We start from the raw sequence: 23,636 nt of genomic DNA, 5'->3' as shown, positions 1-23,636 counted from the left end.
AGAGGCTATGCAAAGTCTACAATCATAATAAGATAATGTAAAATTGGCAATTAATCCTAAGAAAGCCTTGAAAACACTTGAAAATCAAAATGCAATTCATTTAAATGTTGCTAGGCAATCAAATATGTGAATAAATTGGTAAACAAAGATAATGATAAATCAATGTATTAATTTGGAATTTCAATCCAAATTAATACCCATAAAATGACGGAACAAGGACCTTTACCTGTACTTAACTTGATTAGAAGGTAAGAAATCACACACTGATTCATTTCAATAGTTCCTTACCTGTTACTCTGCCTCATCACATCAGAGTAATAGTAGGAAGGTAGATAAAATATAACAGACTAATTATTAAAGCATAGGATATTTTTTTACTCAGGAATACTTTGACATTAGGTAGCATTGAGAGGCATAGTAGCATTTCTTATGAACATTATGCATCATATCAGCCTTATTCACCACAAATAAGCAAATTATTAGCATTACTTTTTGATTCAAAATCCTATTTGGGTCATCGTAAAAATGTAAGTACCAATATTATATTATCACTTAACATTCCCCGTTTTCATTAAAACATAAACGTGAGTTACCAAGGAGTAGTGTTTCCTATAATACTAAAATAACATACGTCTTTGCATGAATACAAGTCCATCCTTCCTAAATTCAGAGGCAAAGTCCTCGACTCTGGTACCAACTAGACATGTGGTCAATGTGAGTGGGAATGAATTACTCCAATAAATTTTTTCATCCACTTCTTTTATACTTTTTGCTACACTGTAATACCCTTCTCAATAAAAAACTCCTTATTCATTTACCATTTCCAATTTAAAATAATAAATTTACCCAAAAGTCTATTATACATAATAAGGGGGAGGTCTGGAAAGAATACTGTCAGCAGAGAACTGACTATACTAACAAATATGACACCATAGTTTTGTTAAGCATTGAAGAAAGGTAATTCTGTGTTGATGTTTATTATTCAAGGTTGTTCATTGTTCTAGGTCTACTATTGTCATTTTGTGTATCGTTGATTAGCAGGAAAATAAATAAAACTCAAAATTTAATAAACAATGCTTTAAAAGACAAAGTTATTATTACTGAAGTTCTCCTACCAGTGTAATCCAGGTAGGTTTACATAGAACACTCCGTGAGTCAACCTGTTCTATCCCACTCCCAAATTGAAGTCTCTTCTATCTATCCATGTGGCCACTCAAACCTCAAAAGGTTTTATTCCTCGTCCATACAGCTCACCATTTCTATCATTTCTTTTCCTCTCTGTCCATCTCACCTCCATTCTCAAAGACATCCACATCTCAAACACTTTCAATTCTTTCTCACCTCCTTTCCTTTATGTCCACATTTACACAGCAAAGAGGAGCACACACCAGACCAGACTCTTCACTAACCTTTTCTTTATACTCTTAGAAAGATATCATCTTAATTACTCACTCTCACTCACCAATTCAACCTGAAGGTCAGTTTGGATAGGCGAGAGTCAAGCTCACCCCTGACTAAGCCACAGGCATGTGAATATGTGTCATACATTCAGGTTAGAGGGGCCAGTACCTTATCCTGAACCACCTCACACTTCAAGGATTTTATTTGGGGGGGTCTGAATGTTTTGCCTGGGATTTGTACCTGGGTCCTTTCAATAAGGAGCCAAGCCTACTACCCACTAGGCTACCATGCTCCCCATACCTATTGTGGAGAACCCATAAAACATATATGTATGTGAGGCAGCGTGGAGCAGAGGCAAAACTAAGATACATCTGTGTTGTGGAAAGGCTTCCCAATGAAAAAGTTCAAGAGGGGTGTTACTTCACACTCATTAGGCCGCGCCTTGAAAATATTTGGATCCATTACAGACTGATTTAATCATAACAATAAGCAATTATGAGAGAGGGGTAAGAGTGAGGCAAAAGAAATAATCAAAATTTATATTGTATACTCACATTTTAAATTAAAATAAATATGGTCATTTTAAAAATAGGGTGGTTTCCTATTATTATTTTATTGCCTAAATCAAAACATTATTACTCCTGGAGTACGTATTTCATGCTTTTAGATTTTTAAATGACGATACCTATTTTTGGCGATTAAATGAAAAGTGAAAATTTTCAAGTGTGCAGAAATGCAACGGCTAAGTATGAATGCCGGGAAAAGCCCGTGTGACGTCATTCTGGTTCCAGCTTCCGCCGTGTGAGGCCACCTTGGTACGAGGCTATATGAGCGCCGCTACGATGCAGATGCTAGGTAGCAGAGCGCCCTGCTAGCAGGTAGCGCTTGGCTTAAATAAGGATTATTAATACCCTATCAAAAGAAGGAAACTTTCCGACCGTAGGTAATTTTAGTAGGTGATTATTAAGACATGTTTCCCTGAGCTCTGTGCCTCATGCATGCATTGGTAATCTCAGACGATGTAAAACTCCTATCTACTCGTGTAGAAACTAGGTCCCTGTGACGTCATGTGGAGTGGCATCGCATGGCCACCAATCTGTCCTTTTTCAAATGAGGATAAAATTGACCATTGCCATTCGTCTAAACCGGTATTTCTAAAACCAAATAATTTGTATATTACGAATACACTAATGGTGGGTAACGAATCGCAATCAATGCCTTTCGTTTTCTTTGATGAAGGAAACTACCCTATTACCACATTTACCTGAATATAGTCCCGCATTTTTTTCCAAAAATGCCCATGGTGTAAAGGGGGGACTATATTCAAACACATTTTTAAAATTTTCCCCGACACTGAAGCCTCAAAATTAGGGTAGGGGGACTATAATCGGAGAAATACGATAATATGTGCCACTGCATTGAATTTGAAAAATTTACATTTTTCATTTGCGGAAAACCAGAAGAGGAATGGATAGAATCAGGTTTATACAAGGCTGATGGAAATATAATTCTAATGGTAAAGCAAACTGAGAATAAACTGTAAATCCATTTTCTTAACCATTGGGTACAGATATTGGCAGCTAAATCTTTGGTAGATGACAAACCTCCTAAAATAGATCTTGACTCAGCACTTAACTTCAAAAAGTTTCAAAAAAAAATAAATGAGCAGGTTCGAATTGACCAAGGAAATAAAGAATTGTTACAAGGACTTAATAGAATTCACCGCTCCAAGGTAAGATGCCTTTTTACAATAAAAATAATAAATAAAAATCATTACTTGCTACTAAATATGCAGGACTGATATTTATGGATGGGCTAACAAAAATAAATATGAATGAAAGTTTCAAATTTTTGCTCCAGGCAACTGTAGACTGCTGGAATACAAGTCGGCCAGAAATATCTAGAAACAGATACATCAGATTGATTACAAATAATGCCATAATGAAAGAAAACATAGATTTCTGCACAAAGCTTCTGGAAGCAGTTAAGTATTCAATGAAACAAATGAAGCTAAGTCAAAATTTCACTTTCCCATTGAACAAAAAATTAATTATGACAGACTTATAATTTTCAATAACATAAGATGTATTTGTAATGTATTACGATTTTTTTTAATTACCGCACTTTATTACACAGAAATTTAGTTAAATAGCTCATATTTACTGTTTTAAAAATAAAACCTGCAGGAGCTTGAGCAAAGAATAATATTTAATTCAAACAATTCTTAACAAAAGAGTAAGAGATCAGTGCTTGACACACTATAATGTTCCTAGTACTGTTTCCCTATCAGTCCCATTCACTCCTGTTCAGTTTCCATCTAATTCCAAACCAGTCCCATATATTTCTCACTGGTTCCATACCCAGTTCCATGCAATACATAGATGGTCACATACTACCTAGTTTCCAACTGATTCCATACCAGCTGCATATACTTCATACATTCCAAATTTGCTTCCCTACTGGTTCATTATTAGTTCCATAGGCACAAGTCCCAAATAAGTTCAATACAATTCTGCTGGTTTTTCCGGGTATTCTTCCGCGTTTATCCATTTGTAGGACGATATTTCGCCAACGTTCCAGTTGGCTTCCTCAGGTCCACTGAAGTGTTGATGCAGAAATTTGTTCATCTTATATACACCCCGTTTGCCGCCTTTTTTCTCGAGGTGTGCCCTGATTGGTCAGGATCTTTGAAGACCCTTTTCCACGCGCTGGCGAGATTGTAGCCGTCTTCACGGTTGAAGTTCTTTGTCGTTTTGGCGATTTCAATTGCCTCCCTGATTATTCTCGGGTAGTAGCGGCCTTCTTTGTTCAGGAGAGAGGCGTTGTCAAAATCAATATTGTGTGTCGGTCCACTCCATTGGTGTTCCGCCACCGCTGACTGGGTGAAATGTCTATTTTTTACTGCCCTTCTGTGCTCTTGGACTCGGCATTTCAGTGCTCGTGATGTTTGGCCGATGTAGGACTCACCGCAGCTGCATTTAACCCAGAAACACAACATCATGACCAGATTCAAATGCGTCACCAAGATGTCGAATATCCTCGTCAACACGAAAGACCACCACCCTAATGACATCTGTGGAGGAGTATATCAAATTAAATGCAGCTGCGGTGAGTCCTACATCGGCCAAACATCACGAGCACTGAAATGCCGAGTCCAAGAGCACAGAAGGGCAGTAAAAAATAGACATTTCACCCAGTCAGCGGTGGCGGAACACCAATGGAGTGGACCGACACACAATATTGATTTTGACAACGCCTCTCTCCTGAACAAAGAAGGCCGCTACTACCCGAGAATAATCAGGGAGGCAATTGAAATCGCCAAAACGACAAAGAACTTCAACCGTGAAGACGGCTACAATCTCGCCAGCGCGTGGAAAAGGGTCTTCAAAGATCCTGACCAATCAGGGCACACCTCGAGAAAAAAGGCGGCAAACGGGGTGTATATAAGATGAACAAATTTCTGCATCAACACTTCAGTGGACCTGAGGAAGCCAACTGGAACGTTGGCGAAATATCGTCCTACAAATGGATAAACGCGGAAGAATACCCGGAAAAACCAGCAGAATTCATCATAATCTCCGCGGAAGCCTACTTGGAAAGTTCAATACAAGTTCCCAATTGTCCTGGCACTTGGTAAACCAGATCTGAAAATGTCACATCAGAAATTTTTGATAGGGAATATATCAATTTATTTTACAAGTGATTGGTTACATAACACTAGTCTATTTAAAGAATTTAATGTTCCTGAAAAATTTCCAAACTGGTTTCACGCAATTATGTATATCTGTACCATTTTAACTTTGGTTCCAATTCCGGTTCTAAGCTCAAGAACTAGTGGATCCAAGAACAGAAAAAACAAAAAAACACACCTATATGTTTTAACAACAACACCTTACTAACTTTCCAGAACTCTATCTACTCACGGCGTGAAATGCTAGAGGATTATAAGCGTAAAGAGAAACAAAGAAGAAATATGTGCAAATATCCACCATACTGGGAAATGCCACAAGTTGGTCCAGGAGTAGAGAGGACATTATCCATCACAGGACTGGACACCCAACTTACACGCAAAAAAGGGTCCAAGTTCTACATGAGTGATAAAAGGCCGCGGTAAATATGTACATGTCCTTTAAAAAACCAGCATGAGTAGCAGATAAAGTAGGGCATTTGTTAAACATCATATCACAAGATTAAAACTCCTCCACTGGAATACTGGAAATGCCTCAAAGTTTCCTAAAAAATCATCAGATATTCAATTTTTGAAAACTTAAATATTTCACTTAAATATCATTTGATGTTCCATTAATGTCCTACTTTCATGTAAAGCATTCTTTTTTTCTACAAAGAAAAGCCTTGGCATTGTTGAAGGGACTATTTGGCTCCTTATTTTGTAAGATCTGATTCTTCTCTGGTCCCAGACTCAGGTTTTCAGTCCTGGTTCTTGGCTTTGGTTTTCAATTAAGCCTTTACTTTTCATTGCTAAATTTTCATCAACTAGCACGACACTCATGTGTACATATTATGAAAGTTACCTAAAATACCACAGCAAATTATCCCACCAGTGACTGTATCCATAAAATCACTATACTTAAAGCCTATAAACATAGGCGGATCTAGGGGGGGGGGGGCACGGGGGCACGTGCCCCCACCCCAGACCCTTAAAAAATATGGTAGATTTTAATAAAGTCCCATTATTATTGCATTCGTTTTGCATTACGAGGTATCCTTGTGCCCCCCCCCCCACCCCCCCAGAGCAAAATCCTGGATACAGCCTTGCTTGTGCCATCCCCAGAAATAAGTCCTGGATCCGCCCCTGCCTATAAAGAATATTGCACACAATAAAAGGGTTTTAAGTAGGTTTCGCAAAAAGTATTAAGATACCACTTCTTTCTGGTTTTGGTTCAGAGTCTTGGTTTAAGCCCAATAAACAGTGGAACTGATTACTGAAAAACCAAGCCAACTCATTCCTTGACTTTTCCTTTGCCAGAGAAAAAAAAATACTAGACAACACCTGCTTGGGAGCCAATTTTAAGAAATTGGCCCTTTCTGCTACAATTTACCCATTATAATAAATCTAAAATTCAATTTTTTAGGTGCTTCTTGGACTTCAAAACTGGAGATTTTTACCTAGGAAGAATTGTAGTAGAACTATACTATGATTTTGTACCAGTGACGGCTGAAAATTTTGCATTCCTATGTTATGATATTAAGAGTACAATGACAGCAAAAGAGAGGAAATATTTTCTTAAATCCAATGAAAAACTAAAAGACGTTAAGAATATAAACTACAAGGGCTGCTTGGTGCATCGAATTTTACCTGGCTACTACCTTCAAACTGGAGACATTATCTCAAAGAGCGGAATAGGAGGATACTCCGTATATGGGCCAGTATTTCCAGATGAAAACTTCAAACTGAAACATAGTCAACGGGGTATGACTTAAGTTGACTCCTACAGTAATGGATAGGCAAAATTCTCTTTTTTTTAGCTCTACCGGCACTATGCATATGAGTTATATCGCTGAGGAAAACGTGTAAATTTTTACTAAATCACTATTGCCTTCAGCTCAACTTTGTGGAAGTTCATTTTGAGCAAATGAAAAGAAAAAATTTTGTACTTTTCCACCAATTTATAAACCCATACATATTTTTGTCAAAATGTCATTTATTAAGAGTAGAACATTTTACTGTATTCTCTTTTTTTGCTTTCGTAGGTTTTACCCTGAGCATAATAAAAATATTCATTCATGCTGTGGCATTATCTTCTGACATATGAAGATGACACCACTGTGTCGTAACTAGTAGTACTGTGAAAATAGAGCACGGTAGAAAAGTACAAATTTTTTTTTTATTTGCTCATATAAATTTTTAGTTAAAGATTTTATAGATTTATAAGAAAAATTCTAGTTCTAAAGACGATATGAACCATTAAACTGAGTATTTTATGATAATTAATAATGGCTCCATGTTCTGATACCAAAAAGAATACTACTGCAATCATGAAATGTTTCCTATTCCAGGAGTGCTTTCAATGGCTAATAAGGGACCCAATACAAATAATTCACAGTTTATTATCACTTTTAAGAAACTAGACGCTTTAGATGGCTCACACGTGGTATTTGGAAGAGTTGTCAGAGGATTTAAAACACTAGATAAGGTTGGTATATTACTTATAACCAAACTTATGAAAGGAAAATATATTTGAAATACCTATTTGTATTACATACCTATACACAATTACACATTTTATTTTTCAAAATACAAAATTTCTGCTTTTAGTCGAATCCTGTCTATAAAATTAATGAAAAGGTGGCTATTTCAGAGCAAAAATAATCACTGGCATGTGAAAACTACATTTAGCCAGCCAGCAACATACAAACATTATGCACTATTTTCAATTTAGCCGAACAATTGGAATAAAATGTAAAACATCATTTCATTCATGAAGCGCATATTTTTTTTAGCAAAATAGGGAATATTATGGAGCTACTGACAATTCCACATCAGATATTCCATATATTTGTTCTGTTTGCACAATATACAGGTTTGATGTGGCATATTTCTGACAATAGGGTAGTTTCCTTCATCAAAGAAAACAATAGGTATTGATTGCAATTCGTTATCCTCCATTAGTGGATTCATAATACACAAATTATTTAGTTTTAGAAATCCTAGATTTACACATATGTTAATGGTCAATTTTAACCTCATTTGAAAAAGGCTGGATTTGGCAGCCATGCGATGCCACTCCACGCGATGTCACATGGGCCTAGGTGCTATACGAGTAGTCAGAAGGAAAATTTCTCGGGTTTCCCACCGGGTGTCGTATCGGGTTGTAGTTACCAACGTTTCCATGACTAAGTCCGTCATCGTCATCAGGGGTTAATGTTGAGCCAAGTTTTTTCTCCGGTATTTATACACATGAGGGCCGTTCAAGTGGGCCCTGATTGGTCCTTCCTGAATTGGGGTGATTTATAGTGATTGATCACTGACTTCCACGTATTACTTAACTGGAAGCCTTTGTCTCTGTTAAGTGTCTCTGAGTAGTCAGAAGTTTTACATCATCTGAGATTACTAATGAGGCATGCATGAGGCACAGAGCTCAGGGAAACATCTCCTAATAATCACCTATTAAAATTGCCTTTGGCCGGAAAGTTTCCTCCGTTTGATAGGGTATTGATAATGCTTATTTCAGCTACTCAGCTACCTGCTAGAGGCCTGCATACCTCATGCTCATAGCCTCACACCAAGGTGTCCTCACACAGTGGCAGCTACGACGAGAATGATGTTACACAGGCTTTTCTCTGCATTCACACTTAGCTGTTGCATTTTCGCACGCTTGAAAATTTCACTTCTCATTGAATTGCAAAAATTAGATATCGTCATTTAAAAATCTAAAAGTGTGAAATACGTACTCCATAGAAATAATATTTCGATTTAGGCAAAAAAAAAGGAAACCAACCAATTTGATGACAACAAAGGGTACACTTTTCTCCCAGAGCTTCTGATACTCAGCATGATAGGGCATAGCCATGAGGCAACAATCGGTTAATGGCTAAAAATTTCATGCTATACATACTTATTAGTAAGTACATATGTACTAATAAGTATGTATATAGTAGCACAACAAAAGTAAAAAGAAATTACATAGTAATCCAGCCATTAGTGAGTTATGCCAAGAAGGAGTAGCAGGATCAACAACTTTGCTATTTCCTCATAGTAATTTATTATCACCGACCATGGTTTCGTTATAGAGTAACATTATCAAGGTCACCTGGTTTCGATACAGATTAACATTATCAAGGTCACCTTGATAATGTTACTCTGTAATGAAACCATGGTCGGTGTTAATAAATTACTATTTGGAAATAGCAAAGTTGTTGATCCTTCTACTCCTGCGATTATGGATTTCTACCAAGTCACGCCCGCTACGATTAATTATGCCAAGAAATTTTCAGACTATCCACATACATACGTTGAATACATTTTACTCTCCCAGGGAGAAGTAAAGGATTCACAAACAGCACACTCCTAATTATCCGGCTGCAGTTTATCCATGTTGCGGCTTATCCATGCCTGAGTTTTACACTTTTTCAATGTTTTCCGCGATCTTAAAAAATAAAATAAAATGATGCAAAAGCACCAGGAAATTTGCATTTTATTGCTAGGCTATACCGGAATTATTATTTCTATAAGAATTCCGTTCGCAAAATGGAATTATTTTTTTTACTTGCTGACGAGGAAAGTTTCAAGTCTACTTGGACGTCCGCTCTAGCGGTGCTGATGACGATCAGCGACGGTAAAAAAAACTCTTGATTAATTTTTAAAGATTCTTGTATGTTTAACCAATCATAAATTAGGAAAAATGTTATTAATGATCTGTAAGTGCATATTTCATATCGCATTCGCAATTATTGCCGTGGCCTCGCATGTGGTTGAATACGGTCCAAAGGAACCAGAGATTTCGTCGCACTACGGCATATTTATGCTGCGATGAGTCAAGGTCAAACCGGAGAGATAGGGAATGGTAGAAGTGAAGACAGTGAGGGAAGTGGACGTAGAGATAGCATGAGTCATAGTCGGGCACTAGCCTGCCTAGATAATTCTCCAAGTCCTGGTTTCCTATAACCGCTGTTGCACAATGTCGTGATTGCATGCCCGTTAATTTCACGGGAGTTCCGTTTTCCAAGCATTGTAGTATGTGATCGCACTCAGTGATCACGGATCTGCATCCCGCAGCAGTCACATCCTGGACAACTTGTGTGAGATGCGACTACCCGGCATGATGCCTGACAGTGTAGTTTCCAACGTTGCACTGTGGTTTTGAAACATTCGTAGAAACAGCTACTCTGAATCTGTGATCTTGCAGCCACGGATGCATGGTTTTCGGTAACAAGGTACGACACCGAGCAGTAGGGATTTCGAGTACAATCACTCTATTGCCGCTAAAAAGATCGCGGTCGGAAAAAGAAAGCTCTTAATAATTCTGGAAGGCAATATAATATAACAGATGATTTGCATAAATAATATTTAATCATTTGATTTACATGAATTATGAAAATTATAAGATATTCTAGGGAGAGTTTGGATTATTCGTGTTTTTAGATTATTCACGCTACCTCTCCCCATCATTAGCCTGGATAATCAGGATAATGCTGTACTATAAGATTGGTTAATTTTTAAGTGAATGAGAAATAGTTAATATTAATAATAATAACTGGTTATAAAATAATCCATGAATGCAATACTATTTTTTTCAAGGCTCACTCAATAGTCAAAATAAATTTTATATCTGAAAAATCCTTCATCCCAATCTAGATAGAGGAGTTGGGCACAAGATCTGGATGTCCCCGAGAATATGCAACTATTTCCAACTGTGGAGTGATTGGATTCAAAAAGTATTTCCAACTGAGTGATGGAACAGAAACATCGCAAACAAAAAGGGGTCATTGCAATGATAGGCAATGCTGTCATTAGGGTAGCATGACAAGTCAACCCTAAACTAGTTGGGGCCCACACCTTCATGAGTTTGGGGTTGACTTATCACGTCCCCTCTCACCTAATCCAGCAAGTATAAGGATATTGTACAATCAGAAAGTGGACAGATTTCATTTGCTTAGGGCCCTTGAGTCCCACCTTGACTACATATTCATTGGTTGAGTATTGATTGGTTATGTACTGCAAGAACTTACAAAAAAATCTATTTCATTTTCTTATGTCCTATTATAATTTCTCAAGTAGTCTTATGCTAAAGAAATAAAATTTTTATTTACATTAACTGACTTGATAAAAGAAATGAGTTCTTACTAATTAATGAGACATATTCCAAGGATGCCAAGAGAATTATTTTTGGAAAGTAAAGAGTGAATACTGAAAAATTCTTTCCTTCTCATAGATCTTGGTTTGTAATTAAAATGCTTAAAAGTAAAAAATTTAACTCTATACAAATTCTTACTGACCCATAAGTCTCAGTAAGGATGGTAATCAAGGCCGTAGTGAGCAGGAGGGTCTGGGGTTTTGACCCTAACCCGAAGGTGTTCAGGAGACATGGTACCTATCAAGAGCTTGTAATCAAAATGAATCCCCTTAAAATGTACCCTCCTTACTCCCCTTAAAAGTCCACCAAAATTTATTTCTAGCTTTGGCGATGATGGTCAAGGCCAAAGCTATAAACGGCACCATTAATGGCATGTGTTTCACAAACTTCTAGGGCAATTTGAATTCTGACCTAATAAGTTCTGCCCAGTATATATGTATATGTAGCTTTATTTACCATAACTTTAAATTTACTACATTAATGTTAGCAAAATTTGACTAAATTTCTCCAATAACTTTTTCTCCTCCTAATTTAATAATTTTTTCTTTAAGCACAGAATTTTGTGCAAAATTCCACATTTTTTTAAACTAAAACATGATATTTTGACAAATAAACATTAAATTCTGTAAGTTTTATTTTAATATGGACCCAACAATGCACAATGAAAGTCATCCTATAAGGGGACAAAATTTGTGCCAACTTATGGTATGAAATACGGTATTTACATGCATGTAGTCCCCCCTATTTTTCAAAAAATGCCCATGGTATAAGTAAATACTATATTCCTACGCATTTCAAAAATATTTTCCCAAAACCGAAGCTTCAAAATTAGGGGGGGGACTATATTCAGAGAAATACGGTAGATACTTATCACACACGTCGTTCATAGTTGACTAGGAAACCAAGTAGAGGACTCTAGTCCATGCAGCACCATTTAGGCAAGTTGACAAACTCCATCAAATTTACCGATAATAGTGTTATATCCAATTTCGTTTAATGGCATTGAAAGAGTTAAATCCTTGTTTACATTTACTACCACAACCATAAATCATATAAATATGATCAGAAATAACTACAATACATATCTACTATTTGTGTATTTTGAATCAATCATTTATTTTTTCTTACCATTTTTGCACATTTACATTGGTGTCCCATTCCTCCCGGAATGAGGGAGGACTGGAACAAATGTCATATGTTCAGAAAATGCTAATTTTCACAGTATTCAGCCATTATTATTTCTCATGAAATTTTTTAAGGAATTTTGAAAGGTCATGACAATTAAGGATTGCAACAAAAATTGAATTAGGCCACTGATATTTTCACAAAAAATTGTATTCCAAAATGTGTCCCAGTCCTCCCTAGTCCCCCATACCATAGGAAAATTGAAACCGAAAATAGCTGATGTAGAGTAACAACAATCAAAGTGGGGAATTTATTCAAAATAAAAAAGTTGATTTTAAAAATGTAATTGATCCACCTTTTTTATACATTCAACAAGTGAAACAGAAGAATAAAATTTACTACGCCTCGTGCAATTCTATACTCGAGGTATTCAAAATTTGAGACATTCGAATATTTGAGTTATGATTTAATATTCGCATTCGATACTCCAATTTGAGAAATCTGCCATTAGACTCATCTCTAGTAAATGCCTTAGAGGTTGGGTGAAGAGACACTTACAGAGAATTCAGAGACAAACATTAACGTCACAATCTGGAAAAAATTAGCCTTTGATACACCATTAGTCAGAATGCTGATATAACACTCAATAATCTCGTCATAAAAATCACCATACTTTCCCAGAGTGGGCATCCTTTTGCTGGAAGAATGCAGGAAGGCAAATATTTGAAAAGAGTCATCACTAAAAAATAACTGACCAAAACATGGAATCATTATATCATTTAATGGGATGATCTTATACAATTGTTCTCAATAACTGGGAACTGTCCACAACATTATGGACCCTTTCTGTCCAATGCCCATTAGGTTCTAAACACTTTTTGTCTAGCATAAGTTGCATACAAAGCTTCTCAATGCCACATTACTCAAAGAGCATTCCAGGAAACTGTCTACATTTGCCACGGGGTTATTCAGCAGAGCATACAGCTAAAATAACATCACAGTGATAAAAACTTTTTCGGTCGTTGCCACATCAATGTTAATGTTGTTCCAAAGCCTTCAGACTGATGCTGGCAGCTTGGTCGAGGGAATACGGAATGGAGAGGGTTTAATATTAATGAGTGGGGGTTCTTAATTTTTGTGAATACAAATACACCCATGTCTCGTATAGCGCAATTTCGATTAGCGCAATTTCGATATAGCGCAAATTCGTCCCTCGGGGAAACATTGCAACGCAGTGTAGCCTAATCAAAAATCTTAAATGCTCTCGTGATAAAACGTGAACTTGCGCTAAGTACACACGAAATTTCTATCAATTTACGCATATTAATATTATTTCTTGCCTCAAATCTTCTTTTTTGTTTATATATTAATCGAAATTCATTGCTGCGCAATTGCCAAAAGTATTACTCGTCATTGGGTCTAGATAGCCGGCCTACCGAAGATTTATCTCGTCTCCTTAACAGAATGATAATAAATAATTTAGATCGTTAATTAAGCGTGGGGCTAGTGGAGATGAGTTTTTTTTTCAGCAATACGGTTTGAGACGTATTTTTGCCGTCGTAGGTTACCGGGGATTGACTTCCAGGTAGAGAGTCTACGCTAAAGCCTTCAAGGTCATCGGTATTCACGGAGCGGTGACCGAGTTGCGCATGAATAGCATCAACACATAAAAGGGTCCGCTATAGAGTCTTAAACACAATGGCTTCGTTCCCTCCCCGCAGTCATAGCCCTTCTGCGTCTCAGGAATACAGTTCAGCAGAAGAAGGTGATTTAGATAGAGCCATACAGGGTAAAAACCAAGAGAATATGGCAAAAAATAGGAATGCGTGTAGAAAGATCAAGAATTTATCAAGAAAAACCATTAACCTAGAAGAGGACTTGAGAGAGGTCAATTGCTTTGAAAATGGAGAGCGTCAAAGCGATATTGCGCGGAAGTTTAAACTCACGATGCCTTATTCTGAATAAAGACGAAGTTAAAACATCAGTGACCTCAGCTGCACCAGCTTCAACCAAGCGGTCTACACACACGGAAAGTTCATATAGTGAATCAGTACAAAAAGACGAGAGTGGTAATCGCTCCAAGACATTAAGTGAAAGCTCCGGTTGGTTCCAGAATTTAAACGGCAAGCAGGTATTTTCAGTGCGGCGATATCAGCTGGTGAATCTGCAAGTGTTGATAGCGCAGCCACCACAACATTTTCTGATTAACTCCAAGCTGTTATTGAAAGTGGCTCCTTTCCCCCTCATCTAGTTTTTAGTGTAGATGAGACGATATTCTTTTGGAAAAGAATGCATTCTCGTTCATTCATTTTCAAGGAAGGAAAACCTGGGTCAGGTTTCAAGGCATTTAAAGACTGTTTCACGTAGCTGCTAATGACTCGGAGGACTTCAAATTAAAATGATTTATCATTCATAAACTCCGCTAGCTATGAAATGGCATTTAAAGTAGCATTTTCCTGTCATTTCGATGAGCGACAAAAGGGCCTGGGTGACACAATAGTTGTTTTTAGACTAGTTTGAAAAATCATCAACTGCCGGCAACGCATTACGATCCCCTGAGATAGCAGATGTTAGCCCACCCGCACGACAGGACGGAATTTCGAAAGCACGCAAGAATTTTTTTTAACGTGAATAAAAGTCTTTGAATGCGTGAATACTATCTTTAAAGATGTTTTTAACTATAAATATTTATAGAAATAATGTTTTCTAAGGCTTTTTATGGGAATATAGATGTTTTAGAGGAAATTCAATACCCAAGACCTATGCTACCAGGAACGCATCCCTATCTTCCCTATGTTAAAACGCTCTCGTATAACGCAAATTCGTATAGCGCAAAGACCCCAAGGAACGCATCCCTTGCGCTATACGAGACATGGGTGTATTTATGGCTGCATATGTTTTGCACCTTTATCACAATTTTCAGCATTTGTGGAGCTTTTTTTTGCAATTTTGGCCATGGTTTTGGGTTGCTTTCTTATTTTACTACTACATTCAATAACAGATAGAGATAATGAGATGGCAAAAATTTGCATTGTAAAAAATCAAGGAGCCTTACGACTGAGGTATTCCGTAATTCAATAATATAATATTATCAAACTCTCATCATCCTCAACAATTTCTTGATGTCTACAAGCATGGATACATATCACTCACTCTATTCCAACTCATAATTTAATAAGTATTCAATTGCTAAAAGGGCTACCAACATTTGGAAAATTTTAGGAATACCTCAATATTGGTAAGAGGGCCAAAAAGTTTTTACCACCATGAATATAAGTGCCCATGAAAATTGAAATAATGATACATAAAATATAAATTGAACAACAAAACTCACCTCTGCCTCCTTTCCAAAGTCCTCAATGGAGGTCCACCACCTTCTTTAGTTCGTGGTCGGTGCTGCCCTTCCCACCGTCTCCGATCTTCTTCCTCCTCTGTACTGCCACCCATCGCCACAGCCTCCGATCTGTCCAACGAGGGATGGAGCAGAGCTGCTCGACGCCGTTTTCTCCGCCTCTGCTGCTGAGCCATGATCTCAACCTGCACTACCCTTTGCGGAATCCTCCCCAATGCTGCTGCCATGCTTGCTTGTCCACTCAGTGACAAGGATCTCTTCACCAATGGGGAACTTGAACGATTTGTCTCACTAGTCAGGGATTTGTGGCGCCTTGGACCACGTTTGGCTGGCCTATCTACGTCAAAAGCAGAAAAACTTTCATCCCTCGAATGACTGGAAAACCTCCGAAGGTCTCTAAGCTTCCCATCAATAGAATCCACCCTGTCGTATCGCTTCCCTGGACTGACTCTGCTTCTGGAATCCTCACGGCATTCACTATCCTCTCTCCTCGTTCGGTCCAGTTTACCTTTTCCTCTATCCCTCCTCCGGCCATCATCTCTCCCACGAACATCCTGCGGAGCGACAACAATTGGAGGGGAAGTATCATCAGGGGCAGCTGGTATCTCAATAACTTTGATATCTGAGGGTTTCTGTGGTCTATCTTTTTCTGTTGTAATAAGGAGAGCAAAATCCTTCCCTTGCTGAGTCTGAATTTTCCCTGAGACGATAGTTTTTCCGACTGAACAGGCACGCTTGAGAATACCAGGATTTGTTCGATTAGGACTCCTGTCTGGAGTTTCTGGGTGTGGATTGGCCTGGAGTGATGATGATCTTTGAGTTTTCTTCCTTTTGGGAGTCCTTGGAGGTTGGTCAGAGGCTGATAGCATTTCCCCATACTTACTTCGGGGAGAAAGGAGATTGTCATCCATTTTATGCTTCTTGTCCTCTTTCTCTGGGACTTCTAAATTATCTGGACCATCAACATCTTCATCTAAATTCATCCTTTCGATATTCTTTGGTAAAGACAAAGGTATGGTACACTTGCTTGTAGTTTTTTCCAAGCTATTTGATCTAGAACTCATTTCACCAACATGACCATCTTTTCTAGGTTTCTCCTGCTGAGAAAATATTAAAGGCGAAGCTTCCCTTGACATGGAGTTAGTGGAAGACAAATTTTGAGCTTCTTTGAAGTTGTATGCAGACTCTGGAGAGTATAAGGGTGGGCTTAGTACATTCTGGTTCTCTTTCTGTGTGGCCAAATGGCTGAGTTGAGAAGGCAACGATCGAGCTGTTGACATGTAGGGTTTTGTTTTCGTGATCTCAGGCACAGTAATGGTGGGTTCCAGGCCAGGCTCCCCAAGAGAGCGTGGCGATGAGGGCAAGGGTCCCAAGGTCCTATTGGCACCTCCCCTCCATGGAGACGCCCCTTGCACTCTCCATCCAACTCCGCCCCAACCTAATGGACCAACCAATCCTTGAGCACCAGCTTTCTTGTGATCGTCATCATCATCCAGGAAGACTGAATCTTCTCCCTCTGAATCCTCAAACGGGGGAGACCGGGTAGACACCTTAACCTGCGGATCCTTTTGCGAGACTGCCTTATGGGAAACCACATTCGGATGAGTGTCCACTTCCATTTCTGTTTCGATGCGGCCATTACAACATTCATTTCCCTTGATGTTGTTAGATTCAACATTATTTCTGGAAGACACTACATCATTGCTAACAAACTCACCTTCTTCTTCCTTGATGTCCATTCCTTCAACCTCCATTTTGACATCATCTCTTTCATATGCCTTAGGAACAGAATCGAAACTGCCTACCTCCATGTCACTTTTGGCCGTAGGTTGTGGATAACCAACTTGAGCATCTATTTCTTCAGACCCATTCACCGTAGCATTTTGAACCGAGTCTTTCTCATAGACAGCACCACCTTTAATTTCATTTGAGCTAATGTCCACTGTGGAAGCAGACTGATATTCACCCTCAGACTCAGAAAGGTTAGTTCTCTTCACAATCATCCGTAAGTCCTTAGGTACACAACCTTTGTAGCTATTATCTACCACTTTATGCCTCCTTTCACAATCCTCACTTTTTCGACGGTGAGACATCTTTGAGATTGAATGCTGTTCATCACCACTCCTATGGTCAGAGTCACCCACAGAGCTTCTAGACCTGCCAAAAGCTCTCTGGCCAGAAAAACCAACTTCTAGGAATGGTGAGCGAGGGGTTGACGGGGAGTGAGGCCCTTCACTACTGGAACCTCGGGAACAGGAGCGTGGGCACAATTGAGGATTCGACTCCCACACCTCTTCATAGCCATGCAAGGTATCCTCCCTCCCTAAGGTCCCAATCGAGGGAATGCCCTTCTGCAGAAAGAACCGTTAAAAAGTGGAAAATTAAATTCAATACAAGAAATGATGGGGCTGCAATTGAGGTGTACATAATGCATTTTCCAGTATAACTCCTAAAATAGTTAAGTTTCCAAAAATAAAAAAAAATAGGTCAAAATATCAGAATTGAATTATGGGATTCAATCAGAACCACACAAAATTCATGATTTAACACAATAAGTAGCCCAATGACAAATCACTACCCCTATGATTCCATCAAAATGTCTTCAACAATACATTAAGAACTACTCTCAGTGTCTCAGTAAGACTTATAAATTATTTCAAGTAACCAATGAATATTCCCTTGAATATGAGTTTTTCAATGTCACTTAATTGAACAGATGGCAGCTATTATTTGGCCTTAAAGTTGCTAAGATTCTGTAGACAGAAAAATATAATTGATAAAATTAAAATTTACATTATTAGCTTAAAATCCACAACATTTATTGATAGTTAGATTATGAATTTAAAAAATCAACTGTTGATTACATCACATTGAATTGAGATACATAGTGAATATTCAAACACCAAGGAAAAGATTATCTAGGTATAAATTTAAGCTGACTTTCCCGTGCGTTGAATATCTTCATTTGTCCTACAGCAGGAATACATGCTTGGTCCAAATTTATCTGGTAACATAACAAATCAGTGTATAAGTCTTAGTTAAGCTCACAGGATTTAAATAATCCCAATGGGGTAAAAAAAAAAATAATTTTTAAGGCAAGCAACTTTTAATCTTAGAATCTGATAAAAAATCATGAGACCAAAACATCACAAAGAATAAAGAATACAACCAAAGCCACTGGGCACCATTTTCCACAAAAGGACTTCAACTCCTTATTCTTGGCAGAGGAAAGATATTTATACATAGTAATGTATCCCGACTATATTTTGTCATTCATGCAGGTAATTTTAAATACAAAATTTAAAAAATATAAAGATTCTAAACTGAGTGTGGAATATTAATAATAAATATGCATACAAACTAGTCAATGCTAACCCAAATTCAAAAATATTTTTAAATAAATAGCCCATTATAGGTAATCAATTACTTTTTTTTCTAAAACCATGATAGTAATGCTTATTTTGAGACTTTATTTGGTAAAATTAATATGAAACTCAATACATCAAGAGAGAATTAAAAAAGAATACTAAAAATGTGCCATATGTAGTGCTATAGGTATACGCATAGAGTTAATGTAACCAGATAGGTTAAAGATATAAAACATATTAAAACTACGGTGAAGTTATAAAAACACTTAAAAATACATGTTCCCAAATATTTTGAAAACGGACAAACAGAAAACATTTTTATTTCCAAAACAGACAGATTAAAACAAGTGAAAAAACCTGTGTTAATTTTACCAAGGTTGTTACCATATAAAGTTTATAACAATTATAAAATAATAATTTAATTCGCCGCATTTGGGTAAACAATAATTATAATACAGCAGCATACTAAATATACATAACAACATATTCTTACTGCAAAACATATGTGATCTAGCACCAACACACTCAAAGCATATCAAACACATTGCATCAAAGATTGCAAAAGGTGCAGTAGCAATACGATGAGCACAATGAGCAGAAGGAAATAATATTAGCAGCATTTACTCATATCCTGCCCCCACCTTAAAGGACCACACAAAATTTGTAGAAATTAGCGGAAATAGCAACTACAGCAATGTCTACCTTACAAAGATACATGAATTATCGAAGATACAAACTTGCAAAAAATATGGTAGAGGCTTGGCATTACAGTTGATAAATTAAAAATACATATTAAAAGCGTGGCTCATTAACTTAAGGTGCTATTTTAGAACATGCATTGTTGAAAACAATTTAGTATTTGGTCGTGATAAACAAGTACACATAAAGCCGAATTAATGATCAGGACTAATATGTCAATACCATTAATTCAAGCAACATTGGACATTTATGTATTTTCAGGCATTTTTAATCCATATAAGGAAGACAAAGTTGAGGGAAGTACCAACCATAATAACCCATGCCCTGTTGATGTAGAACTAGAGTTGAGTCTAAAAATCTGAGCGAATGATCTGTTAGAGCTGGTTTCCAAGAACCATGTATCCATGGCTGCACAACAGTATGATCTCATACAAGTTTCGAAGTGGATGTTAAGTATTGATGCTTTCTAAGCTCCATAGATGGTGATGATCATTTTCTTTGCTCAGTGATTCATGTCTCATATTGGTTGCAATCATGAGCAACTACTGAGAGACGGCAGACTGCATACTGTAGTGTCTCAAATATTTTCTGCTCTGGTGACAATTACTGCATAAGTTTTCACATTTTTGGAAAACAGCTCAATGCATCATCCTGAATGCATGATTATACTATTTAATATGTAACCACAAATCTGAGGTTCTTGGAAACCATGGCTTTTGACCTCTTGCATCTTATTAGAACAAAGACTGAGAGGGCTTTGATTAGGATCCTATTCTGTAAGTATTCATTTACAAAACATAGCACACCATCATTTCAAGACTACTTGCAGTGATGATTCTAGAATTCCTCGAAGAATGATTTTCAATTTTAATGACTTGTGGTGACAAAAATATGAATTCAAAATTCTCTTACATTTTCATAACTTACAGAGCAATTAGTTCTCCAAAACTGTGAATCTATACAGTTCCCATTTTGCAACTGTTTACCCTACTCTACCGATTAATTCAATGCCTCTCCAAAGGGTTTGACATGAATTTTCTAGCAAGCCACGATTTAAAAGAAAAATAAAGAAGACAGACCACAAACTGTTTTAAGATATAAGCACCCAGAGAAGAAATTCGCTTTGAAAAAAATCATTTAATTTCCTGGGCTTTGGATCTGGATATCTTGATTTCCAAACATCATACATTCTCAGATAAACATATACACACTATTCAAATCAAATAACTTTTTGCAGTTAATTTCTTTCTGAGTGTTCATGTATTTTATCTGTGTAAGTAACTATGCAAAAATTAACATATTTATGCAGCTCATTAAAACTACGTGCTCAGAAACTTCTCGTCCAAATTCTGATGACTGAGAAAATATTTTCCACCAAATTATGATTAAAGTTGGATTTTTTAAAATTTCATGTCAATTTCCGAGAATTTAACAAGTTTCATCTTCCTATTTGTGTCACCACCTGGTGTAATAATGATGGGCATTTTCAATTGCGAGCAAAAACTCAAAGCCTGTTTGATATCCTACAGATATCAATGCCAGCTGACAATAATGAGAGCTCAAAAATTTAGATTTGGAAGGTACCTGCATTCGAATGGAAAGGTTCAACGTGTAAAACTGAAACTTCCACATCAATACTGGAATAAATATTAGGGAAGAGTATGAACACATTCATGAATAAAAACAGCAAGTAACCATTAAATGCTCTTTGGGACAACTTACTCCAAGCCTTCTTGGGCCCTCAACTTCTAAAACTGTGGTCATCTCTCGGCTGGCTGTTTCCGATGGCTCAGTCCCCCCTCCATCCGACTTCTTTCTTAAGCCATTCACATCATCAGCCTCCTCATTTTCCATGGCTGTCTCGTCTTCCGTGGACACTTCCTCATCTCCAAGATCTATGGAATGAGAACGCTGAAGGAACCGGTTCCTTCTCTCACTAACTGAAGATGTCCCTGGGCTCAAAGCCGCAACTGACAATGACTCATCATCTTCCTCTTCTTCAGTGATTCCCAGTTTACCTGAGAGCCTCCTTCCTAGGGAACACTCAGCCTTATTTGACGCTATCGAGTCTCCATCATTCTCCGGCAGGACCAGAATGGGCAAATTGTCCATGGGAAGATCCACTTCGTCACTACTGCCTATACTCCCTTCACCTCCGCTACTACTTTCCCAATCACTAACATCACTGTACACAACAACAAGGTCATCCTCTTGTTCTTTCATGCTATAGGGCTCAGTATCCAGACCCACATCATCAGGGTTAGTCTCATCTCTCTCTTGTATGACTGAGGCCATATTCTCTTTTTCCATAGACTTCTCTTTACTCCTTTCACGAGCAGCTTTCCCTCGACGTTTCCATGGATCTTGCGGCGAAGACTCGTAATGAGCCTTGCTAGGAATATCATCTCTCTCCAAGCAGTTTCCGATTCCATTATTTTCTTTGCCATCACCAAATGAGCAATTAGAAGGGTTTGCACTCGAAGAAGAGTTGGCCGAGTTGTTCCTTGAAACTTTCATTACCTCTTCCACAAAGCTATCAGCTTTTGACCCATCAGAGCTACCTTCCCGACCAGGGAGCGTAAACAGACCTCGTTGGCGAGGTTTGTTGTTCTAGAATTTCAAAGTAAAAAAAAATCACATTACCAGAGACAGTTACGCTTCTCAAAATTAGCCAGAATGAAAATGACATTCCAAAATGCAGAGAAGGGATTTAAGGAATATCCATGGTGTGATTTAAGCATACACAATTTCTTATTTAAACCCAAACTATCAATACCATGAAAAGATGCTACAAAATAACCCACAATAATATTATGTAAGCCACTATGCATTTCCATTTGGCTGATAGATTATAAAACACAATATGAACACAGTTAAGAGGTTTTCTTGCCAATTTACTCTCATATTTCTATCATGCACGTAATGCCACAAAATGTATCGAGTATGTTTTAGAAAAGCAATTCCATTGTTATCTCACAGATAGCTGGCACGTAGTACTAATTACTTCTTCATTACATGCACTGATTAGTGGCTGAGAAACTAGTTATTTTTACCTTTACAAGAGATATACATGTAGATACTTATTCTTTGGGAAGGTTGTATGTAAACCCCTAAGTATCCACAAATAATTTAGGATATGGTGACAATAAAACTGATGCCAATAAAAGGCAAAGAACTAAAAGAATCAAATCAAATAATTGACATTATCAAGACCACAAGAAAAATCCCTAAATAAAACTCATTAGAGTTAATTTATTAAAAAAAATATCTTTTCATTACATAAAAAATTTTCTCCACTTGAGCGATAGATGACTGAAAAATTAATGGAGTACATTCATACACATTTAAATGATGTGTAATAGACTTTAATATTTTGTCACAATAATCACCAAGCTAAAGGATTGGAAACCAAAAAATAAACTATTAAAAATATGTAGCACATACTAAAAATTATGATGCAATATTGTTCTTAATGTTACCATTTCCCAATCCCCTGCATTATTACATTGGAATTAGTCATCAAATTATTAAAATACTGCAGGAGAAGCTACATAAAAAATTTAAAAAAATTATTTTGATAAAAACTTAACCAAGTCTAATATTTACAAAAATGAAATCAGTTATTATATCTATAACAATAAAAGACTATATGTATTTCTTTTAGAGATATGAGAGCACCTTCAAAGTCGAATCAAGTTCAAAGACAAACCAAAATTTAATTTCTTCCATTTTCACATAATGATTAGATTATATATGATGTTAAATTTGATGGAAAACTGGTTATATTCTGTTCACACAATGACTGTACCAATATTCGTAAATGCACCAATGTAAGTCAAAAGTGTCACGTAAATGCATGCCCTTATTATTGTAATT

The 23,636-nt window shown here is 37.1% G+C and overlaps 2 protein-coding genes across 7 annotated transcripts in view; one reads left to right on the top strand and one right to left on the bottom strand.

Annotated features, from left to right (window-relative positions):
• Window positions 1-23,636, bottom strand: part of LOC124165454 — a 115,678-nt gene that overhangs the window by 57,413 nt on the left and 34,629 nt on the right. For 5 of the 6 annotated variants that reach the window (XM_046542883.1, XM_046542882.1, XM_046542885.1 and 2 more), the window contains 2 exons: window positions 21,483-22,370; window positions 15,676-18,044 (listed from right to left, as the gene is read on the bottom strand). In XM_046542883.1, the coding sequence (XP_046398839.1) occupies window positions 15,676-18,044; window positions 21,483-22,370 (3,257 nt within the window). The remainder of the gene's footprint in view (window positions 1-15,675; window positions 18,045-21,482; window positions 22,371-23,636) is intronic. The other variant, XM_046542887.1, reaches the window with a different exon arrangement.
• Window positions 126-11,177, top strand: LOC124165457 (E3 SUMO-protein ligase RanBP2-like). The gene is made up of 8 exons (XM_046542890.1): window positions 126-248; window positions 383-527; window positions 2,972-3,133; window positions 3,262-3,384; window positions 5,309-5,511; window positions 6,495-6,832; window positions 7,420-7,556; window positions 10,718-11,177. Exons 1-8 carry the CDS (start codon window positions 205-207, stop codon window positions 10,874-10,876), a joined length of 1,311 nt encoding a protein of 436 aa, XP_046398846.1. The 5' UTR covers window positions 126-204; the 3' UTR covers window positions 10,877-11,177.

This window comes from Ischnura elegans, chromosome 9 (genome assembly GCF_921293095.1).
Source record: "Ischnura elegans chromosome 9, ioIscEleg1.1, whole genome shotgun sequence".
NCBI classification, from domain to species: Eukaryota; Metazoa; Arthropoda; class Insecta; order Odonata; family Coenagrionidae; genus Ischnura; species Ischnura elegans.
Note: the sequence above shows the minus strand (reverse complement) of the source record. Positions and strands in the feature narration are given on the sequence as shown.